The 20429-nt window shown below is 39.9% G+C and overlaps 1 protein-coding gene across 4 annotated transcripts in view; it reads left to right on the top strand.

Moving 5' to 3' along the window:
* The first annotated feature begins 7952 nt into the window (after nt 1-7952).
* Nucleotides 7953-20429, top strand: part of DMXL1 (Dmx like 1) — a 77076-nt gene continuing 64599 nt past the window's right edge. For all 4 annotated transcript variants that reach the window (XM_036402709.2, XM_036402708.2, XM_036402707.2 and 1 more), the window contains exons 1-2: nt 7953-8057; nt 17495-17620. In XM_036402709.2, the coding sequence (XP_036258602.1) occupies nt 7971-8057; nt 17495-17620 (213 nt within the window). In that variant the 5' untranslated portion in view covers nt 7953-7970. The remainder of the gene's footprint in view (nt 8058-17494; nt 17621-20429) is intronic.

The following is a 20429-nucleotide window of genomic DNA, read 5'->3' as shown; positions in this document are numbered from 1 at the left end:
TGGACCTCAAGAGCAGGAAACAATTTCCTAGATTTAACTGCCAGTTTTAGGCTTTCAAGTGCTGGTTATTTATTTAGTTATCTGTTTAATTGTTTTCCTCTGGACTAGTATATTTAAACACAGGATCTAATTATAGATTATATAGGGTTGCTATCAATTTTATTTTTCCCTCTTACTGGGGCAAGACTGGAGCTTTCTATTTTTATTAGAAAGAAGAGTAAGCTGCAAATGCAAACTACAATGCCTCTATTTTATCATGTGACTGTATTTGCTACCTCTTTTCTTTGTGAAGTCCCCAAGAAAAAATAGAGATAAAATACTTGATACCAAGTACATGCAACAATTCCTTGTAGACATTAGATTAATTAGAGCACCACTGTTTATTTAGCAGTACTACTGAATCACAGTAGTCCTTGCAATGGACTCTGCAGTTAACATACAGAAGAAGACACTGGAATTGCAGAAGATAAATGTATTTCTCTTCTTCCCAAATATCTTTAAGGACAGTGTCTTTACAACACAGCTGACAGTCTACTCCAAGGTGATAAAATTTTTACATGTGAGCTACCTGTATTTACAGAAGAAAGCTTTGCACAGGTGTTTTTCATTTGCCCTATTGGTATTTTAATACCTGTATGGTTTAAGCAGATTTTGTGGTTTTAAATCACTGCTGAAAACTTGTCAGAACAAACTGCTTATGAAGTCATATACCGGTTTCCAAAAGAAAGACTGAAACAGGCCAGTCTGGAGTCTCTATTTACAAAATTATTTAGCAAATCAAAGCAGAGGACACCAGCTTCTTGATGGCTGTTGTTGTGGCCTTTCTGTCACATTTCCTCTTATGTTTAGTTCCTTTTCAGATGTATGCTTCTGGTACAACTGGATCTCTTCTGTTCACACATGCAGGGGAAAAAAAATCCTACTACTTGTTCCATGGGGTTAGAAAAACACTGTGGAAAAAAAAGCACCTTCTAGGTTATGTGTCCTGCCTCACAGTATTTCCCCATTGCTTAGCCAAGTCCTCCAGGGCTATTGCAATACAAGTAATAAACAATAATGACCAAGGCATTCTAGTATTCTGGGGTGTTGAGCATCCTTAACTTCCACTAGAAACTTGATGAATGTGACAGGATTAAGGCCTAAAGGTTTAAAAAGCTCCTGGTACCATTCATTTGCTCAGACAGGGATTAAAACAGGCAGGCAGTAGCAAAGTGGTAAATATTGACTCAGCAGTAAATAAAATCAGTCCATTAAGGTGGAGTGTACAATATGTGGTGGAAGAAGAGTCACGAGAAAGCAATATCGCTCTTGGGCAGATTAAACAGTGTACACCACAAACCCACACGCTGTTGCAGGAAAGTCACAGTGTTCATAAAACACAGTGACACTTTACACTCTTTACAATCTTTAAACAAGGAAATTGACTGTGCTTTTTTTTAATCTGGTAAAAAATTATTCTCTTTAGTTGCAAAACAGATGAAGTCTGGTACTAACAAACAACCACCACCCTTTAATATGTTTTAAAATGTGCATGTGTAAATTTTATTTCCTGTCCACAACTATGTTAAAAATTTTATTATTTTTTTGTTTATAAAATGGAAGATGTTTCAAGACCATTCTCTCCTATAAAAACACAAACACTCTATTACCCTATAAAGAAAAATAGATGACATACAGGTGCTCAAGTGATGAGAAATATAGCAATTTTAATAGCTTTTGTCAAGCTATGTTAGGTGTGTGGTTTGTTCCATTCAAAATCAGTCACTCGCACACCATTTTATACTCTGCATGTAACAGTCAACAGAGAATATACCATCAGGCTGCAACATTTCATTTGTCTCAGCACCATTGTTAAATTTTATGTTTCTGCAGCATTATGAATATGCCATTTGATGTTGGAAGGAATGTGCATTAGCACACAGATGAACACTCTTTCATTTGGTTGCTCTTCCTTTCTCTTCCATATGGATTGAATAAAAACAGTATAAAGAAGGTAACATTAATCTTGTAAATGCAAGTATGCCTGACAGTTCAGAAACCCTGCATTTGTACAAATGAATCTGAACTATGTTAATGAAATGTAGCATTCAGAAAAAGAAACAACATTTGAGTTGCATACCATGAAAACTGCTGGCAAAGAACAAAATACAGGGCTACCTTACAAAATGGCTGTGAGATAAGGAGGGGTGTATGCATTTGAGAATAAAATTGCTAGTTCCACTGCAACTGGAAAGAACAATGGGCCTTTGTGGTTTTCTTTCCCAATACTTAAATGGCCATCTGCTTAAGTCTGTGTACAGATATAAGGAAAAACCAGTCTTCTATCAAAAGCTCAGTCCTAAGAGATCAAAACCTAGCCATTAACAACCTTAAAGAGGTAACAGGATGAAATAATAGCATAAAATCACTTCTTCCCCCCGCCCCAGGCTAGCCCTTGAGCGTCTCAAGCCATTTTAAAGGCCTAAATATGAATGTCTGTATGCAATAGATTTGTGGAGGTATGCTGATAGTGAATTTGGAAACATACATATCCAAGCTCTTGATATAAACATGAAAGGAAAAGTAAAGTGATTGCATTATACCTCAGGTAAGTTTCTTAGGGACACATATATAGAGTGTCACCCTTTTAAGCTTGATATGGAAACCATGTGCCATCTGAAATACCCCAGAGTGTTCCAAATTTATAAAAGAATATTCTTTATTGGAATAGACTGGCAGTATGACAATTTGTTATGTGAATAAGGAGTCTACATATTTATTTACATATAATTTGACATTTCAGAGTAAACAAAAAAAAGTAGTATTTGTTATTATGCTCAACATGAAAATCACCGTTTATAAAAGAGAAATAGACTTACTGAATAATTCAGAATTTACATAAAAAGGACAAATACTTTCTGGTAGATAATACTGCATAATGACTATTTCAACAGCTGTTCATGTGAATTTCAAGTAACAGGCTATACATCAGCAGCGTAATCAGACTTCAGTGCCAGCAGGTGAGCTGTCAGCAGAACTTCTCTGAGGCCAGATGGGGCTCTCCAGGTCTGCACAAAAAACTGACCCAACCAGAGCCATCTTTGTATGGGTGGAGAAAGCCAGGCTCAGTCATTTCCAGGATATTGACTACTGCACTGTGGCACAAAAAGTATCCTGTTCATGGAAGATGGATGACATGTGAAAACTGACTGATGCATCTGGAACTCATCACTATTTAGCATTTGTAGTAGGACAGGACTTGTACATGCCAAACAAGATCACTCTCAACCATGCACTGTGTAATCCACCAGTGGATATTTTGCACAGCAGCTCCGTGCCAGAGTGGCCCTCCTGGCTCTCCCAGCTCTGCTGTGGTGCAGATCTGTATCCTGAGAGCAGCCTGCTGGAAAGTGAGGGCGGACCTGCCGGGGCCCCCCACTACTCCCACGCGAGAGATGAAGTCCAGCTTAGCATCCTCAGCTGTCAGGGATCACAGAATATTTTATAAATACATGGGAAAGAGTGGACAGTTAATGTACTATCCAGCAGTCCTTTCATGACTTTCTTCAAAAGTAGCTTTAATCTCAGTTATGTGAAATGAATGTAAAATTCTGTATATGAATGGAAAATGAATGGAAATTTTAAAAGTCTGTTAATTGTTAACTGCTAATTTGCAAGCCTGAGGGATCTAATAATTGTTGATTTTTACCCTAGAATCAACTAGTTATAATACTCTCTGCTGGAACCAAAGAATCACCAAAAGCCAAATAAAACCTGAATTTAATAAATGAAAACATCTTTACCAATATCTTGTAAAAAAGGATACCAGTCAGTATATATCTCCCTCACCAAGTAAAAGGTCATATCAGATCACTGAAGTGAAAAGCAATGTACTGCACTGTACAGGAGATGTGACAGCAACATTAGCTGTTACAAAACATCTTTCACCAAATGAAAACTGTACCAAGAAAAAAAAAAAAAAAGAAAACCAAATATCACTCTAACCTTCAGGCTACAAATAATGAAACTTGGGGTACTGAAGACATGAATAAAGCAAGCTTTTTGGAAAGAAAGGTTTCATAAAGTGGTATTCTGTTCAGAATCTCACTACTAAATGCCAATATGTATGTATTTATGCATTTAACATTTTCCCAAGATTCTATGGTGTGTTTTTACTGTTTTCACTTTTAGAAGTGTAAAACAGCTCACAAAAGCTCAAGAGGAGAATCAAGTAGTCCTTCAAGTGATTGCCAGTGTGATCACAAAGGGAGAACACCAGATCTTGCAGCAAGGGCTCTTCAGGCTTAACCTCACTAAGGTGCACTTTTGCCTGTGTATTCACAAACCAAAGAAACCCTGCAGAAAGATCAAGAGTAGCAAAGACAAGGTCAAACAGCGTATGAGGTGCACAGCTATTCCTGGCTGCAGTGCATTGGTTTATTCACATGAAAGGTAAACTATAAATGTAAAATGTGTCTTACCTTCCTGTAGCTAATTATTAAGAAATACAGGAAGAATACATTTTCTATTACCATAGACAAACTCTAAACATGCCACTTAAAATGCCAGCTTCTTTCAAGCTGCCTGTATATCATTGACATAAGTGGCCTCACCGCTGTTAATGAGTGACTCATGGATGTTTCTTGTGGAGAAAAAACACAAAGTGTGTCATTGTAATTCTACAAGTGAAATAATTTACATATATATATCAATTTTGTGGTGCATTACACTGAAGAATATGGTTAATGCTGATTTGCTGTTCAGATATGCAATTTTGAATTTAGAAGAGACTCGTGGGAGTATGATTTAAAATTCTCATTTAGACTTTCCTTGGATACTGTCAGGAAAATATATGCAGGATTTACTAATGAGAAGTGTGTATGCATATACGTGGTATTGCTTTGTGGAGCATTTAAGGGCCTCATTCCTACTGAAAAAGTAATACTTTTCTCAATAATCAAAAAGCAGTAAATTGTTCACTTCCAAGCCCTTTTGTACATGCACAAATGCTGCAGTTCTGTCAGGTTTTCAGAACAGCCACAGCCACTATATGTTAAAATATTGGGAAATTAGGGTTTTTCCTTTCTGACCTTCCTGATATTCTGATACAGATACCATTTCATACAGTTCCCTTTAAAGAAACAAAGTAAAGGCCTGAGTGAGCATACTCATTAGCAATTGTGAATAACAGGAGTCATCAGCTTGTGAGAAGAACTGCAGCTCCTGAAAGACTCAAATAAAGAAGATTTACTGAGGTTAGGGGGGAAATAACAAAAAGGAGTTTATAATGTTACTTTATAATACTGTAGGTTAACTCAATGCCTATTCTCGTTTTTTAATTCTTCTGAGAGAAAGGCAAACCAGAGATCATAAAAGAAGAAAAAGTGTTTATTGAGAAGGTGAGAAAATATGCAAAATGAACAAAAATTATATGAAAAACACCGTTGTTTTAACTGTTAGCTTTCTGAGCTTTTTTTTTTTACCCTTGGAAACTGTTGAGTTTTGAAATTCTGAGCTAAACCAACTTACATGTTTTTGTCAACAAGACAATGTATAAATACACTTTTAATTGTATTGTAATTAATTGTATTAAACCATTTAAACTTTTCTTTTTAAGTGTCCTACAATGCATTCACTTTGATGTTATAATAAAATATACAGTAGATAATTTGTCTGCAGCTGAATTCACAGATGTTGCAAAAGTGAGGAGGGGCATCAATCAAACTGCAGGACACATAGCTGGTGGCTGTCCTTGCCATTCCCTAGGCGAAGAAGTGGAAGAAGCACAACAGCAGTGGCAGGGATCAGCAGCGAGGTGAGGTATGAAAGCTCCTGTGCTACTGCATGTTGCTGACAGCAAATGTGGGAGGAGGAAGGTAGTGGGCCATATTCCTGTGGGGATGGGAGCCCTGATGTGGATTTATACACCTGACAGGTCGTAACAGAGGCTTTCACTCTATCCACAGCAGAGAGAACACAAGTTAATGTCCTTTCTTCTGTAAAGTAGGCCAAACACTACTAATCTGAGTAGTGACAAAGGTCAAATTCACTTAGAAAGGGAATGAGAAGTTCTGTATTTTCTTAGCATATCAGCATGTTAGGGTGTTGCAGTTATAAATGCTATACTGTGTTGTAGATATAGATTAAAAAGCAGTTATCAACTGCAGAGTAAAACTCTTCCTTTCATCATTTTTTTGGCGTCCTGAGTTTCCCCTCCTTCTTGATTTCTTCACCCTCCTCAGACAGGGGTCTGGGATTGCTGTCTACTGTTAGCCTGCTCTTTCTTTTGTTATACTGCAAATCCTATGAGCTTTACACCTATGAATTGTATAAGGCTTGAAGAACCAATATAGACCTGCAGTACCTCTGACCTCTTCTGTCCAGATCAGTCCTTGTGGAAAGAAGTCCCCGCTGGCTGCAAGCAAAGCAGAGCAGTTCACTGTGTGAGCCCAGAAGTAGCTGGTTGTGCTGAAAATTGCAAATTAGGGTCTCTTTCTGTTTTCAGTGATAATTCGCTTTCTTATCTAGAACTCAATGAACAGAATTTTTGTTACCTTAAAAAATTCGCTAAGGTTGATTTTTGAGACTTTGCAGCTGGCAGGAGAATTAGGATCATTTATCGGTGACCAGCAATTCTTGCAAGAGTAAAGAGTAAGATCACTACTCATTGACAGGATACTTTGATAAGCTTTTTGATGTTTTGTCAAACAAAAGTGATTAGGGTTATAGGAGTTTATAACTTTCTTCGGAGGAACATCTACATCACAGATGTAGATGATGATTTTTTTCTCGTATCAGAAAACTTTAAAAAGAAATCTTTCTTTAATATGCATGAATGATCATCATCAAATTGTGCTATGGTGACATGCTTGTCAATCTGCTTTTCAAAGGATGGAAGGCTTATATTTACTAAAATTATGTGTAAGACATAATGCCTGAAAGTATATGAGATTGACCTTGCTTATGCAAAGACCGGAAACGTAGGCATTACCATCTACAGATACACAGTATCACCTTATAAGTATCCTAGGATGTCGTACACAAAGTTATGCCTAACACCGTCAAATTATTTTAATTTTGTATTTTTTCTTGGAAGAGCTGCTGGGAAGAAAGAGGATCTAATATTTCATACAGGGATAATGTAAGACTGCAAATTGATGTGGGACCTGTAATTTACAAGAGGAAACACTTGTAATGCTGAAGTTTCCTATGAGAAATTGATGGAAGACTAAAAACTAGTTACAGTGGAATACTATAAAGAAATACTATGAAGTGTAGCAGAGAGAATGGCCACGCTGCCTCACAGCAGGGAGACACCTCAGCTTGCCGTACCTTTGGTGGTGAAGAGCTGCTGAAGTGGTGAGGTGCCCTGGTCGGACGGGCGGGCAGAGCCGAGGGGCACACTGCCGGCTGAGCTCGGGCCGGGCCTGAGCCCTGCCGCTCCCTGGGCCCGGCCGGCCCGCCCATCCCAGCCGGCTCCCGTTTCCCCTCATCTCATCCGGACGGTGAAAAGCCCTGCTGCTCACAGCCACTCTGAGGTCCACGCAAAAACGATTTGTTTCCCTAACCTCGGGGACCCAAGGCTCCTGTTACCACGTGCTTCCTCTTGTCATTGTCCAGTGGGAGGGAGGGCTGCGGCCGAGCCCCTGCCCTTGTGAAAGGGGCTGGGAGAGGATGCGCTTGGGGTCAGCGCTGCCGGCCCGGGCAGGCGGGAGGCGCAGCGACTCGGCAGGTTTCGAGTCCGCTCCGCCACCACCGCCTGTCTCCGGCGCAGCGGTAGGGCTTTCCAGAACTGTTTTGACAGGAAAGTCGGGTTATTTTAACAGGAAAGTCGAGTTCCACAGGGGGCGGACGGAACTCTCAGCCCGCCCCAGGGAGGGCGCCCGGGCCGAGCATGCGCGGCGCCCGCTCCGCCCCCGGCAAGCACCGCCTCCGCCGCCGCCGGGCGCGGGGGGACGAGCGGCGGTGGCCGAGCGGCCGCGCCCTCCACCATGAACCTGCACCAGGTGCTGACGGGCGCCGTGAACCCCGGGGACAGCTGCTTCTCCGTGGGCAGCCTGCACGACCAGCCCTTCACGGTGAGCGTCCCCCGCCGCGACCGCGGCGCCTCCGCAGGGCCCGGCGCCGAAAGCGGCTGCGTCAGGCGCGGCGGCCGCGGGCGGCCCCGGGCGCGGGGCTCGCCCCGGTGGCGCCGTCCGGCGGCGGCGGCGCCGGCCCGAGGGGCCCGCGGGTCCCGGGCCCGGCGGGGGCGGGGACGCGCAAAACTTGTGCGGAGCGGCGGCCCCGCTGCCGGCGGCGGTCCCGGGCGGGCGCGGTGCCGGCGGGGCGGCGGGCACATGCCGGCTGCGGCGGTCCGGGGCCGGGGAGATGTGGTGGCGGCGATAAAAGATTACATAAACGGCTGCCGGGACGTGCGGCTCGTTCTGGAAGGGAGTTCAGCGCTGCCTTGCAGTCAGGAAGGTGGCTGAAATCCTCTTCTGCGCATAGCTGAGGAAGACTTGGAATACCCAGCCCTAGTGTTGCTGTGGTTTTCAAAGCCTGTTTGAAGTCCCTGTCTCTTAGAGTGGAGAGAAGGAAGGCACTTCACTGCAAAAGCCAAAGTCTTTATTAACGTGCCTTTTCCTTCCTTTTGCTTTTGTTTTGTAAACACACTTCTGTTGTGTTATTTTTCCCACCCTCTCTCCGCGTAGGGCTGAAGAGGAATGAAATCAGATGCAGCGAAGTTTCTCAGGGCACCACGCTGGGGTATTTTTAACCTTACCTTTTATGGCTGCCCCCAGCTTCAGCCTGCTCTCCAGTTTGATAAGGGAATGATAGACGGAAATGCAGGAATGAAATTTTGTTTGCTGTCCCGTCTGGTGTACGCAGTTAAATTCGTCCAGCTACTTGCAGCTCCGCCTGGGGCAGTGGGGCAGAGGCTTCCCCAGGGTTAGGCTGGCTCTGCGGAGTCTGTCTGCGGCGTTGTCCAGCCATGTCCTTGCTTCCCATAAATAAGTTCATGTTGGAAGATATCTTAAACCGCAGCAGTTGAGACTTCACACTTGAATTGTGCCAAACTCTCTAATTTTACATATCCAGAAATGTCAAAGACCCACCTGTGGTGGGAAGCCATTTAGTAAGAGACAAGGAGGTCTGCTTTACAGAGGAATCGTAGTAAGCTTTCAAAATATCTTGTCATAAGCTTACCATTTTGAGGTCATTCTTTTTTGAGGGAAACAATTTGAGTCATTCATGTCACTAGACTCAATTGCTACTTGTTGCGGACAAACTTATGTATAGTTTTGGAGATCCCCAATGGATAAGAAGAGTAAGAATCTTTTCTTGAGGAGAATGGGATGATTGAGAAGTGTAATTTTTGATATTCATTACTGTTGTCTCTCTTTTGGAGGAGCTGTTTTCATAGAAGTATATTGTAACAATGTTTCCTAGACATAAATGTAATAACAATATTTCCTATAGCTGCTATTCATCTTCCTTTCATTATCCTTTTCCCTGAAAGGTTATTAATGGATTTCTTTTCCTCATATTTAAAATGGCTAGCAGAAATATCCTTGACTGCTTCAGGGATGTTTTTGTTGTTGTTACTGATTCTGTAATGCTGTGTTGAGTTGACGAGATTGCTCAGAAGGATTAAGAAGTAAAAGGCACTGAAGCTAATTTCTGCTTTTTTGGAAAAGGATGATGGACTCAAGCGTTAGAAAATCCAATGAAAATAATGCCCCATAGTTTTTCCCTGTCTGAAATGATGATATAAGCATTAATTAGTAAAAATACTATTGAATTATATTTTAGAAATGGAAAAAAAAGCCCCAAGCATGTAAAACTTCTATGCTTCCAGTTATTGTGGCTGAGAACATAGGAGTTGATATTTCAAGGTTGTGTACTGTACAGGATGGACAAGTTGTCCTTGTCCAACAGGAGAACTTGGTCTGTAATTTTTTATTTTTTTTAGATACAGTATGCTTCAGGATATTTTCTCATAGACAGCACTGAATATTCAAAGTGAAGTATTTTAAAATATTACAGTTATAAGCTAAAAATATCAGGATTCTACTCTTAAAAGCTGAAAATTTTGAAGGAAAATTAGTGTAAAACTTTCTGTATCCACTGAATCATATACACCTTTTTGAGTATGTGCTGTTATCTTCTAAGGAAGTATTTCAGATATCTAATGTAAGGCAGTTTTGTTGTTCTGACTTTTTTTTTTTAGGTGAAGGGTAGAGTGGGGCATGAGCTTCCTTGGAGAGAACACTGATAAAGTTTTTAGCCCATCTTTTATTCATGTGTTGAAAAAGGCTCATAAGTATCAAGATACCATAAGAAGCATGCCTGTTGTTGCTCTGCTGAGGGCAGGTGGTAGTAAAGTATGGCACACTTAATCAATGAGAACCTGGCCCTCAGCTGTCAGAAGTTACTTGTTTATTCTTTATGTCCTTCTCCAGATACTGAATTATTTTATTTTCCATGTACTTGTCCACAGTGGAAGACATCCTTTGCTTTCTTTTATTCATGTCAGGTCAGAAGTATTTGAGTAAAAGTAAGCTCCTGGAGTTTCTCACACAGGATTCGTCTGAACTAGTTATGACTGAAGTTGTATTTAAGTTATTAAGTTAAGTGGGTAAGCAGCACTGATACAATGTTTTTGCATATTCAGTTCTGATTCTCTAATTTTTATTTTAGTCATTTTTATTTCCCCCCGCCAGAGTAGCAAAAGATTTTGGAGGGGTGGGAAGTCTCTGTGAGCAATAGCAACTTTACAAGTGCAAGTCCCAAAACTGATAATGAAAATCACAAAAGAGCGATTGTTCGTAGGTTAAAAATATGTGAAAGAAAGATTAATTACATAGATTATTTCAATAGAAGCAAAATATTTCCTTGACAGATTTCATCTGTGTGTGTGATTAAACTAATTCTGGACTTGAGTCTTGCTATGTACAATTGATAGAACTGGGAACTAAATATCTGAAGTTGAAAGGCACCTGGAAAATTGGGTGAGGAGTGAGGTTCCATAGCTTGATCAAGACCACACTGAGTTTTCTAAAGGTACTGGGTTGCAATAGAAGAAGGTTTCCCATTCTGCAAAGTTTTCTGATAAATAAAAGTAATTTCTATGGCTCAGTGATATTCTTTCTTACCTGTCTAGAAAATACTTAATGTTTACACTTAGAACTCCCTGGATATCTGTAGTCCAGAAAATTTAGATATCATAATAGTCAGTCAAGAAATTACACTGTTTACACTTCACCTGCTTCTTGGTTGGTATTTAGTAAAGGGAAGGGATTTAGTAGGGAACCTTTTTAAGAATGCCTTTTTTTTTTTAATAATACTTGAGTTAAGCTACTCTGGACTTAAGAAATTAATTATGTCTTAACTGAATTAATTAAAAAATGATAAAATTTCTTTGCACATCAATGAAAAGTGCAGTTTCATGATTTGAAGTGCAGTGAAACATGATTCAAAGGGCATGGCCAATGAATTGGGTACTTGTATGTACTCTAATACGGTCGTAGTATAATAGGTCAAGTACTTCTTGACCTATAAATAAAAAAGTTGAATTTTTTTAATGAAACATGATGAAATATAATTGATTAAAATTTAATTTAGCATCCTAATAAAATAATTTAATTATTTTAAATAAATGTTTATGTGGAATACTTAGACTAGCGTAAGTTTTGATCAAAAGTGGGGCTAGAGAGTGGCTCATGGTGAGTCTTTTAACCATTCTATGCATAGGACAGAAAAAGATAGCAATTATTGCAGTATCATCTGCTTCATAGATTTGTCTTTAGTTTTTATCTTGACTTTTACTGAGTTTTGCATTGTCTTTCTAGTGTATGTTCATCCCATATATGCTTGAATGTGTTTATATATGTATCTTTATAAATACGCATGTGTGCACACGTGGTCTGCTGCATTTAGCCATGGATAATAGCTGCCCTTCATGTAAGAGAGGTAGGTTAAATAAAGTTTGTGCAAGTTGTCCAAGGTCATGTGTCAGCCCTTACATAGCTGTAGCAGAAACTATAGCAAAAACTTTGTATGTCAATACATAGAAGAAATATGTCAAGAAGGTTGTTTGTAAGGGAAATAAATGTGTGGAAGGTGCTGTGCTGTGTGAGAGGTTGAGGCCCTCAATTGTTGGCTTTCCTTCTGGTGAGATTAATTTCCCAATAGCAGTCTCAGATTGTGAGTTGTATATGTCAGACTTTCATTTTAGAAAGAAATCAGAATAGTTTGTATAATTGTCTATACTATTTCCTGTGCATTTAAAGCACTGTTCCAGTCAAAATTTCTGCTGTTCTTCTTCAAAGAAATACTAATTTAGAACCAAGGGCCGACATTGGATTAAAAGAATGGGCAGAATTTTTGTGAAAACCCACTTCTGCAATACAAAATCACATTTATTTTCACAGGTCTAGAACACCTTTCACTTCCTAATTTCAGGCTTGTTTGCTATGTCAGCAGCAAGTGAGATCCATGGTCCTGCAGCTTGAACTAGTTTTCTCTTGTTTATTTCTGTAACAGAAGAACAAAGCACTGTTTAATAAACATTCCAAGTATGTGATAATATCACGTTGTCTGCTTGTCTTATTGTGCAAAGACAACTTTCTTGTAAATGTTCTAGGGCATTCTTAAGGTGAAAGGCTTTTATGGCCTGCCAACATCAGACATAGAGGCTCTGCTTGCTTCAAAAACTTGTCTTAGGGTTTTAATATTATTATTTAAAAAAATTCATATACATTTAGGAATTCTTTCTCTGTTTAACTGTATAACAGCATTTTTTGCCTTGCCCCTTCCTCCCTTCCCCTCCCCTTCCCACAAGGGAATATAGGTAAATGAATATATATATATGTATATGAAAATATCTATGTGTCTATATATATACATACAATAAATTCTTATACTGGGGTCACTTGCACTTGCTTAAGAGAAGACTAGAATTACCTTTTTTCTTGGTTACCATTGCTTACAAAGATGCACTCATATTAACTCCTGTTAAAATGAAGATGAGTGGCATGTTAACTATCATGGACAAGTCTCACAATAAAAGTTAGATGAAGTGACTGGTAGGCAGAATTCATTCTTGTGGTATCTGAGACCCTCTTATGGTATGGAAAATATTTCTTACTCCCGAGTACAGACTTCTATTATACTACACTAAAATACCTCTGCTGTGAATAAAAAAATCTTAAATGTAAAATTAGTCCAGCAGTAAATTTTATGCACTTTGTTTAGAGAAACATCTTGGTAAGATACTGCTGCTTAGAAACCTCATTTTCAGCTGAAGTCTGGGCTCCAATGAGTATGTAAGAGGATCTGACATCTCTGCACAAGATCAGTCTAATGGATGAGTTGCAGGGGGGACAACAAAGGACCAAAGGAAGGACACCTTAGGAGGGTGTCCCTAAGGTGTCTGGTCAGTGTGAGGAGTAGTGACAACAGTAGAAAAGGGAGCCAGCTGCCAGAAAACTTAGTCACCTTCTTCCTCAGACACTTTTTCCATTGCAATATAGAACCTCCCTACCCTCCACATCCCTTTTGTCTTTGGAACTGTGGTTCTCCTGCAGACGAACATTAACTAAACATCAAAAATAACCTCCAAGTCATCATCCTTCTGCTTGGCTGTAGTTCTGTTTGGGAGCTCTTTGAAAAGGCCTTTTTCTCCCCTTTCTATCTCTTTGGAACACATCAGTTCTACAGGCTTAGGAGCTAGTCGGTGGTTCTGCAGCTTATTGGCATTAGGAAGCCAGTGTGACCAGGTATGATCCAATCTGTGTGAACAGACTGATGTCTGAAGTGATTGTGTTTTTTTCCTCCAAGTGTCAGTCTTTTCAAGTAGTGTGGAGAAATGCCAGAACATAAGGGTGTTTTCCTTCAGGAAACAAGAAGTCTAGGATGCTTTAATACTTCTTTAAGCTACTCTTGTTCTTCATAGCTCTGGGTTAACAGGAGCTAGCCTGGGTTCTGACTTTCGAGCAGCACAATGTTAGAAGGATATAAAGCTGTGAGAGAGCATCCAGATGGGACAGTGAGGTGTCTGGGAGGAAAGCCGTATGAGCAGTGACAGCCTGGCTAAGAGGAGACTGAGGGGAGACCTTGTGACAACCTACGTCTTCCTCATGAGGGAAAGTGTACAGGCAGGACTGATACCTTCTCTCTGGTGACCAGTGACAGGACTCTATGAAATGGTCTGAAGTTGTGTCAGGGCAAATATAGGCTGGGTATTATCAAAAGGTTGATCTCTCAGAGCATGGATGGGCACTGGAACAGGCTCCCCGGGGAAGTGGTCACAGCTCCAACCTGAGAGAGTTAAGGAAGTGTTTTGACATTGCACTTGGGCATGTGGTTTGGTTCTTTTGTAGGGCCAGGAGGTGGATGCTGATGGTCTTAGTGGGTCCCTTCCAGCTCAAGATATTCTATAATAACTGTTTTAAATCTTATTTCCTGGTGCATTGATGAATATGTGATTCCTCAAGTCTCCAGTGTATAATGTTTGATAGTTACTAACAGAGTTCTTCCAGTGAAAAATGCCAACTGTACTGAGGTCTTAAAACTGATGAAGTTATGACCTCATTAAAATACTTATTTTATGGATTGCATGATTTCTACCAATGGCATGTGTTACTCATTATGATGGAAGTATGGCATTTTATATGAGGTTTAACAAGGCCAAGTGCAAGGTGCTGCACCTGGGTTGGGACAACCTCTGTTGTCAGTCCAGTTTGGGGGAAGGGATCGAGAGCAGCCCTGTGAGGACTCGAGGGTGCTGGCGGGTGAGAGGCTGGACATGACCCAGCCATGGGCACTCACAGCCCAGAAAGCCAAACGTGTCCTGGGCTGCAGCCAAAGCAGGGTGGGCAGCAGGGTGAGGGAGGGGATTCTGCCCCTCTGCTCTGCTCTGGTGAGAGCCCACCTGGAACCCTGCATCCAGCTCTGGGGTGCACAGCACAGGAAAGGCACAGAGCAAGTCTGAAGGAGGGCCATGAATATAATTAGAAGGATGGATCGCGTCTCCATGAGGAAGGGCTGAGAGAAAATCAGTCTGGAAAAGAGGAATAAGGATTACCCTATCTTGGTCTTCATGTTCCTGAAGGGAGCCTACAGAAAGATTGAGAGAAACTGTTTACAAGAACATGTAGTGACAGGACAAGCGGGAGTGGCTTCAGACTGAGAGTAGGTTTAGATTAGATGTTGGAAGGAAATTCTTTACTGTGAGGTTGATGAGGCACTAGAATAGTTGTCCAGAGAAGCTGTGGGTGCCTCATCCCTGGAAGTGTTCAAGGCTGGGTTGGATGGGGTTCTGAGCAGCCTGGTCTAGTGAAAGATGTTCCTGCCCATGGCAATGGAGTTGGAGCCAGATGATCTTTAGGGTCCCTTCCAATCCAATCCAAGGCATTCTTTGTGTTCTCTCCTATGATTGTGGTGGTGGCACAAGGTGGTTTCAGGCTTATCTGTGAAGCTAGAAATGGAAAGAACAAGACGGGAGAAGTATAGTAAGTCTTTGAAGTGCTGATGAGGCCTGGGGGGGGCATATGCACACAGCAGGTGGGCTTAAATACATTTATAATGAAGCTGGGTCTAGGTCTCTATGTTACGGCTTTACATGGAAGCACTTCTTTTAGTTTGTTTTTGTTTTCCTCAAAATTGCCCCTATACAGAACTCTAAATTCTAAGAAACGGATTTAGGAAAAATTGTATGTCTGGTATTTCTAAATAAGCTTTTTCTGGTGAACTGTGGACTTAACCAGTGAGTCACCAGGTGAGATTATTTTGAACTGAGGAAAAAAACATTCTGTGGTGAACAGGTCTAAAGTTAATGCCATCACAATATCAAAATAATTTTTTTAACATTTGAACAGAAATTGCTACTCAGTCTCCTTTTTTGAATGAGTTTTCACTTAGATTGCTTTGGAACCTGTAGTTCAGTATGCTAATTAGTAATAAATGCTGCTCTTTTGACAAGAGGAATTATACTCCTTGAATGTCTTGAAGCTGAAGGGGGAACTGGACAGGAAGGAGCTCAAAAACCTCCCAGTAATAAGTGTTCGTAAATAAATATATGGTTAATATAGTCTGCAGAATTATAGACAGCATTTTCAATTATAAGGTGGTGCCTGGTGTTCTGCTGGTTGCAGTGTGATAAATGAGTATTGGCTGGGATTGGTGAACACAGTCTTCTGGCTAAGACTCTTCTTTGAAGCATCACTTAATCCTTTGTGGGGAAAATGTCTTTGGACTGAAATCTCAATATTTTTCAATTTATTTATTTATTTTAAGATGTGTGATGGTATGATAGTCTAGGCCAGTCTTGGTACTAGAGTACCAAATATTCTTGGTACTCTTTCATGTAAAACACGTGAAAACATGATAATCAGATTTCAAATTTATATATCTAGCTTTTGGTTATTCTGCTTTTGTTTTCAAGTCCACAGTTTTTATTTAATATATTGGAAATTAGTACAGAAGTTGATTGTAAGGCATGATATTTCTGTCAGTGTATGGAAATCTTCCATCTTCAGTTTCTGTGAGGCTATTCTACTCTTGAAGCTTTTAGTCAATTCAAATGGTGTATTTTTGATCCTTTTATCAGTCTCTTGCTAACAGAATACTTGTTTGTACTCTTTTGTTGCTGTCTTTCTGATTAATTTTTTAATGAGTGTGCATTCCTTTTTTCGAGAATTTCATCCTTGAATGCTGTTTTCTTATGCTCATTAGATGATTCTCCTCACTGTTGTTTCCACAAGTTTCTCCAGTGTTTAATCTTTTCCTCTATTTTTATCTGTACTCAATATCTAATAAAACTTCCAAGAAGGTAGGAAGAAATTCTGACTTGAGCATTGCAAGACTCAGTGAACTGTCTCTGTGAATGTGTTAGATATAGCAGCATACTCAGTGACAATATAAACTTCAGAGAATAGAATTCATGCAAATAACAGGAGACTCAACAAGTCTGAGAAGGCAGTTTTGCTTCTGTATAACTAAGCTTCATGTTGTTAGTCTTTTGATTTTTGCCTGTACAAAGTCCTTACTAAATGTTTTATAAAATTTTAGCTCCTCAATTGTACTCCCCCTTTTCAGAAATCTGAAAATTAAAAGAAAAACTTCTCAAGTCTGTCTCTCTCCAATCTAAGAAATATATTACTTTTTTCTACTTTGCAAGAACTGTGGTTTTTATGCTTTTACATTTCTTTTAGATGTTTTTGTATGTCCGAATTTTTTTTGGTATTTTTTAATCACAAACCACTGTTTGCTTGTTATGCAAGTCTTATGATGAACTTGTAAACATGGAGAAAGAGAAATTTGCTGCTTCTATTGCTTGGTTTTAAATTGCAGACATCTCTGCAAAGACCTCTTCTGACTGTATAGTGTTCTACTTGGATAATATACATGGACTATAGGGTTTCATATTTCACTAATATGCTGCAAGTAGATAAAGCTTTGCATTATTTTGGAGTGGGGTGGTTTTTTTTGTTTTCTTTGGGTGTTTTTAATTTTTTTTTAATCTATACTGTAGGCATACGCATCAGGATGTGATATTGTGGTACTGGGGACTGACTTCGAACGATTACAGATAATCCCTGGAGCAAAACATGGAAACATTCAAGTGGGATGTGTGGACTGTTCAATGCAACAGGGGAAGGTATGTAGAGCAGTGTTTCTAATAATGTTCCAGCAATGTCATATTAAGCACCTTCTTAGGAATGTGTATGCTTGCAAGTTAGGGGAAATATACTACAATGAATAGTAAAATGACTGATTGCTTTCTGTCTTTACTTATAAGCAGCACAGTAATTATAAATAGTAACCACAGATACAATAGATGGTTGTAGAAGATAGGTAGGACTGCCACAGGAGGCTGTGGATTCAGGGCTACATTCAGGGCAAGAATTTGACTAAGAGATTACTAAGTTGGAAGCAAAAGTAATTTATTCACTATGGCTTTGCACTACTGGGCATGTCATTGACATTCTTTGACATGTTAGTGGCTGGCAGGAGATGAGTGCTTCCACAAAAATCACTTTCAGATCATCCAGAAAAATGACATCTATTTCAAGCAATTCCTAAAGCCTCTCTTGGATGGGGTTTGCTTTCTTGAATTCCTAGCTTTTGTTTTTTTGTAGCTAGGTCTGCATCAGAATGTTACATTTTAGACAACACTGGGTTTTAATTCCTTTTAAGAGAGCTTTTTTTTTTTAATTTTCCTGTCAGAGTGAAAAAGAAATAACCAGGTAACTGTTCATTGGGATGTCACAGTTCTGTATCGCTCCATTGGGATGTCTCAGGGATTAAACTGTTTACCAGTTTAGTGGGAACTTTGGATAACTATTTGTTCATGTAAGAGGAGTTTTCTACCTCTGTTGTTTCTTTAAGCTTGTCCTTGTGAGTAGATAATGTCAGCTTTCTACAAGCCTTATGAGCTGATGAGAGCTTTGGTTATATTCTGGTGTCCATCTTGAGACAAGACCTCTGATAGAAACCAGTTTTGTTGTGAACACTGTGCTGATGAAACCCCAGCCACACCCTGTTCCTGCTTTTTAGCATTTGAGTGATAAACTCTTACAGTGCTAGTGAAGGAGCACAAATGAAAATGAGGAAATGTTTTTCTTTGTGTCTCTGACACCTCATAGCCATAGTCTACCTGAGTTTCTCCGTTGGCTGCTGTTAACTAAAGGGTTTTTTTTGAGTTCACTGAGCATTATTTCTCTAAATTTGCAAGGTCATCTGGATTGCATGATACTAATTCTGTATACGTTTAAATGAAAAATTGTCCTTGAATTGTAAATGAGCACACATGAATGTATCACACTGTAAGGCTTACTAAGCTTTAGAGATTTTTCATTTCTTAAGTAGACCTGTGAGGTCATTTAGAGTCTGCAAGTTGGTATTGTATTACAATTGGTTTACTGTAAGGAAACTGGATGTATTTCTAAAATGCTGTGGTACTAAGCAGTGGATGGCTAGGAATTTGCTTATTGACCAGACTGATCAGTGAATTTTCAGGTCATTCTTAAAAGGGTAGAATTTCTTCTTAGGCATTCTTCATCAGTACTGACACACAAATTCCACTTTGGTTTGTCAAAACATACAGTTCCAGTGCTCTCAGTGTGTCTTCATAGGAGAAGTACTCCAGCTCTCTGACCATTTTTGTGTCCCTTCTTTCAACCCAACATGTCCGTTTCTGCCTGATGCTAGGCAGAAAGTGGATGTGATACTCCAGTTGATGTTTCACTAGGATAGGGAAATCATCCCCTTCACCCTACTGGCCGCCCTTCTTTTGGAGCAGTCCAGGACCTGGTTGGCTTTCTGGGATACTGCCAGCTCACGTACAGATTTTTTGTCCACCAGTATCCCCAGATCCATGTCCACAGGGTTGCTCTCAATCTGTCAGTTTCCCTAGTCTGTACTGATTCTGACTGACCCAGGTGCAGGACCTTGCCCTTGGACTTTTTGAAGTAGGTGTTCACATGGTTGCACCTCTCTGCCTACCAAGGTCCCTCTGGCTGGCATCCCTTCCCTCCAGCCTGTGGCCTGCTCCAAACATCCTGGTGTAGTCAGGGAACTTGCTGAAAGTGCTCTCAATCCCACCATTATTCTTTTTGGTGGAGTGCAGCTCAGTGAAGATGCAGGGTGAGTCGCTGTGGAAACTAGTGGGAAGTTTCGGGAGCAGCAGTTGCTCTGGACACTACAAGTTGAGCATTTTGGAATGCTAATCTTATCTTTAAAAACCACTGAACAATAAAATAGTTCACATATGGAAAAAATGTCCACATTTGGAGAAAAGGAACAAAGGAAGAAAATCTAATCAATATGAGTTTATATAAATTTTTGCTTTTGGGTATGGAATGGAATTATTAGAGAATGCAACAGTAAGTGAGGTAGTCAAAGAGGATTAGAGAGGGCAGATACTAGTCTGCAAAATGCAAAATGCCTGAAGAAACTTCTTCCTTGCAAATGTGACAAAATTATTCTTGGCATTTTTGGGTCAGGCTGATGTTAGTAGGATGGAAATTTATTTAACTATCTGTTCTTCTAATGTAGAGGGTTTCTCTAAAAGCTATGGACCTTGTATAGATCTTAGGTATGACAGTTTAGTTTGGTTTCCTTTCAAACTTTAGTGGCTGATACTGGAATCAAAATACTTTATAAAAAGTGAATCTAACTTACTTTATTATTAAAGGAAAACTGTGAATACGTTAAGTCAGAATTTTACAGGAACAGAAGATTGATTATTGCAGCATATCATATCTCTAGATGTTCTCCTTTTAACTACCATCAGTTCAGAATGCAGGATGTCTGTTGTTCATGACCTATGCAGACTCCTTAATTTTTGTAAATCTGTAATTCAAAATACTTTTTGGCCACGTTGTTGTGTGACAATTCTCTCAAGCTCTCTGCCTGAGGTCTTTAACATACATTTGCTTGTTTTGGCTCTTCTTAGCAAGTCTTCT

The sequence above is a fragment of the Molothrus ater genome, chromosome Z, assembly GCF_012460135.2.
Source record: "Molothrus ater isolate BHLD 08-10-18 breed brown headed cowbird chromosome Z, BPBGC_Mater_1.1, whole genome shotgun sequence".
Lineage (NCBI taxonomy): Eukaryota > Metazoa > Chordata > Aves > Passeriformes > Icteridae > Molothrus > Molothrus ater.
This window is presented reverse-complemented; position numbering and strand designations above follow the sequence as displayed.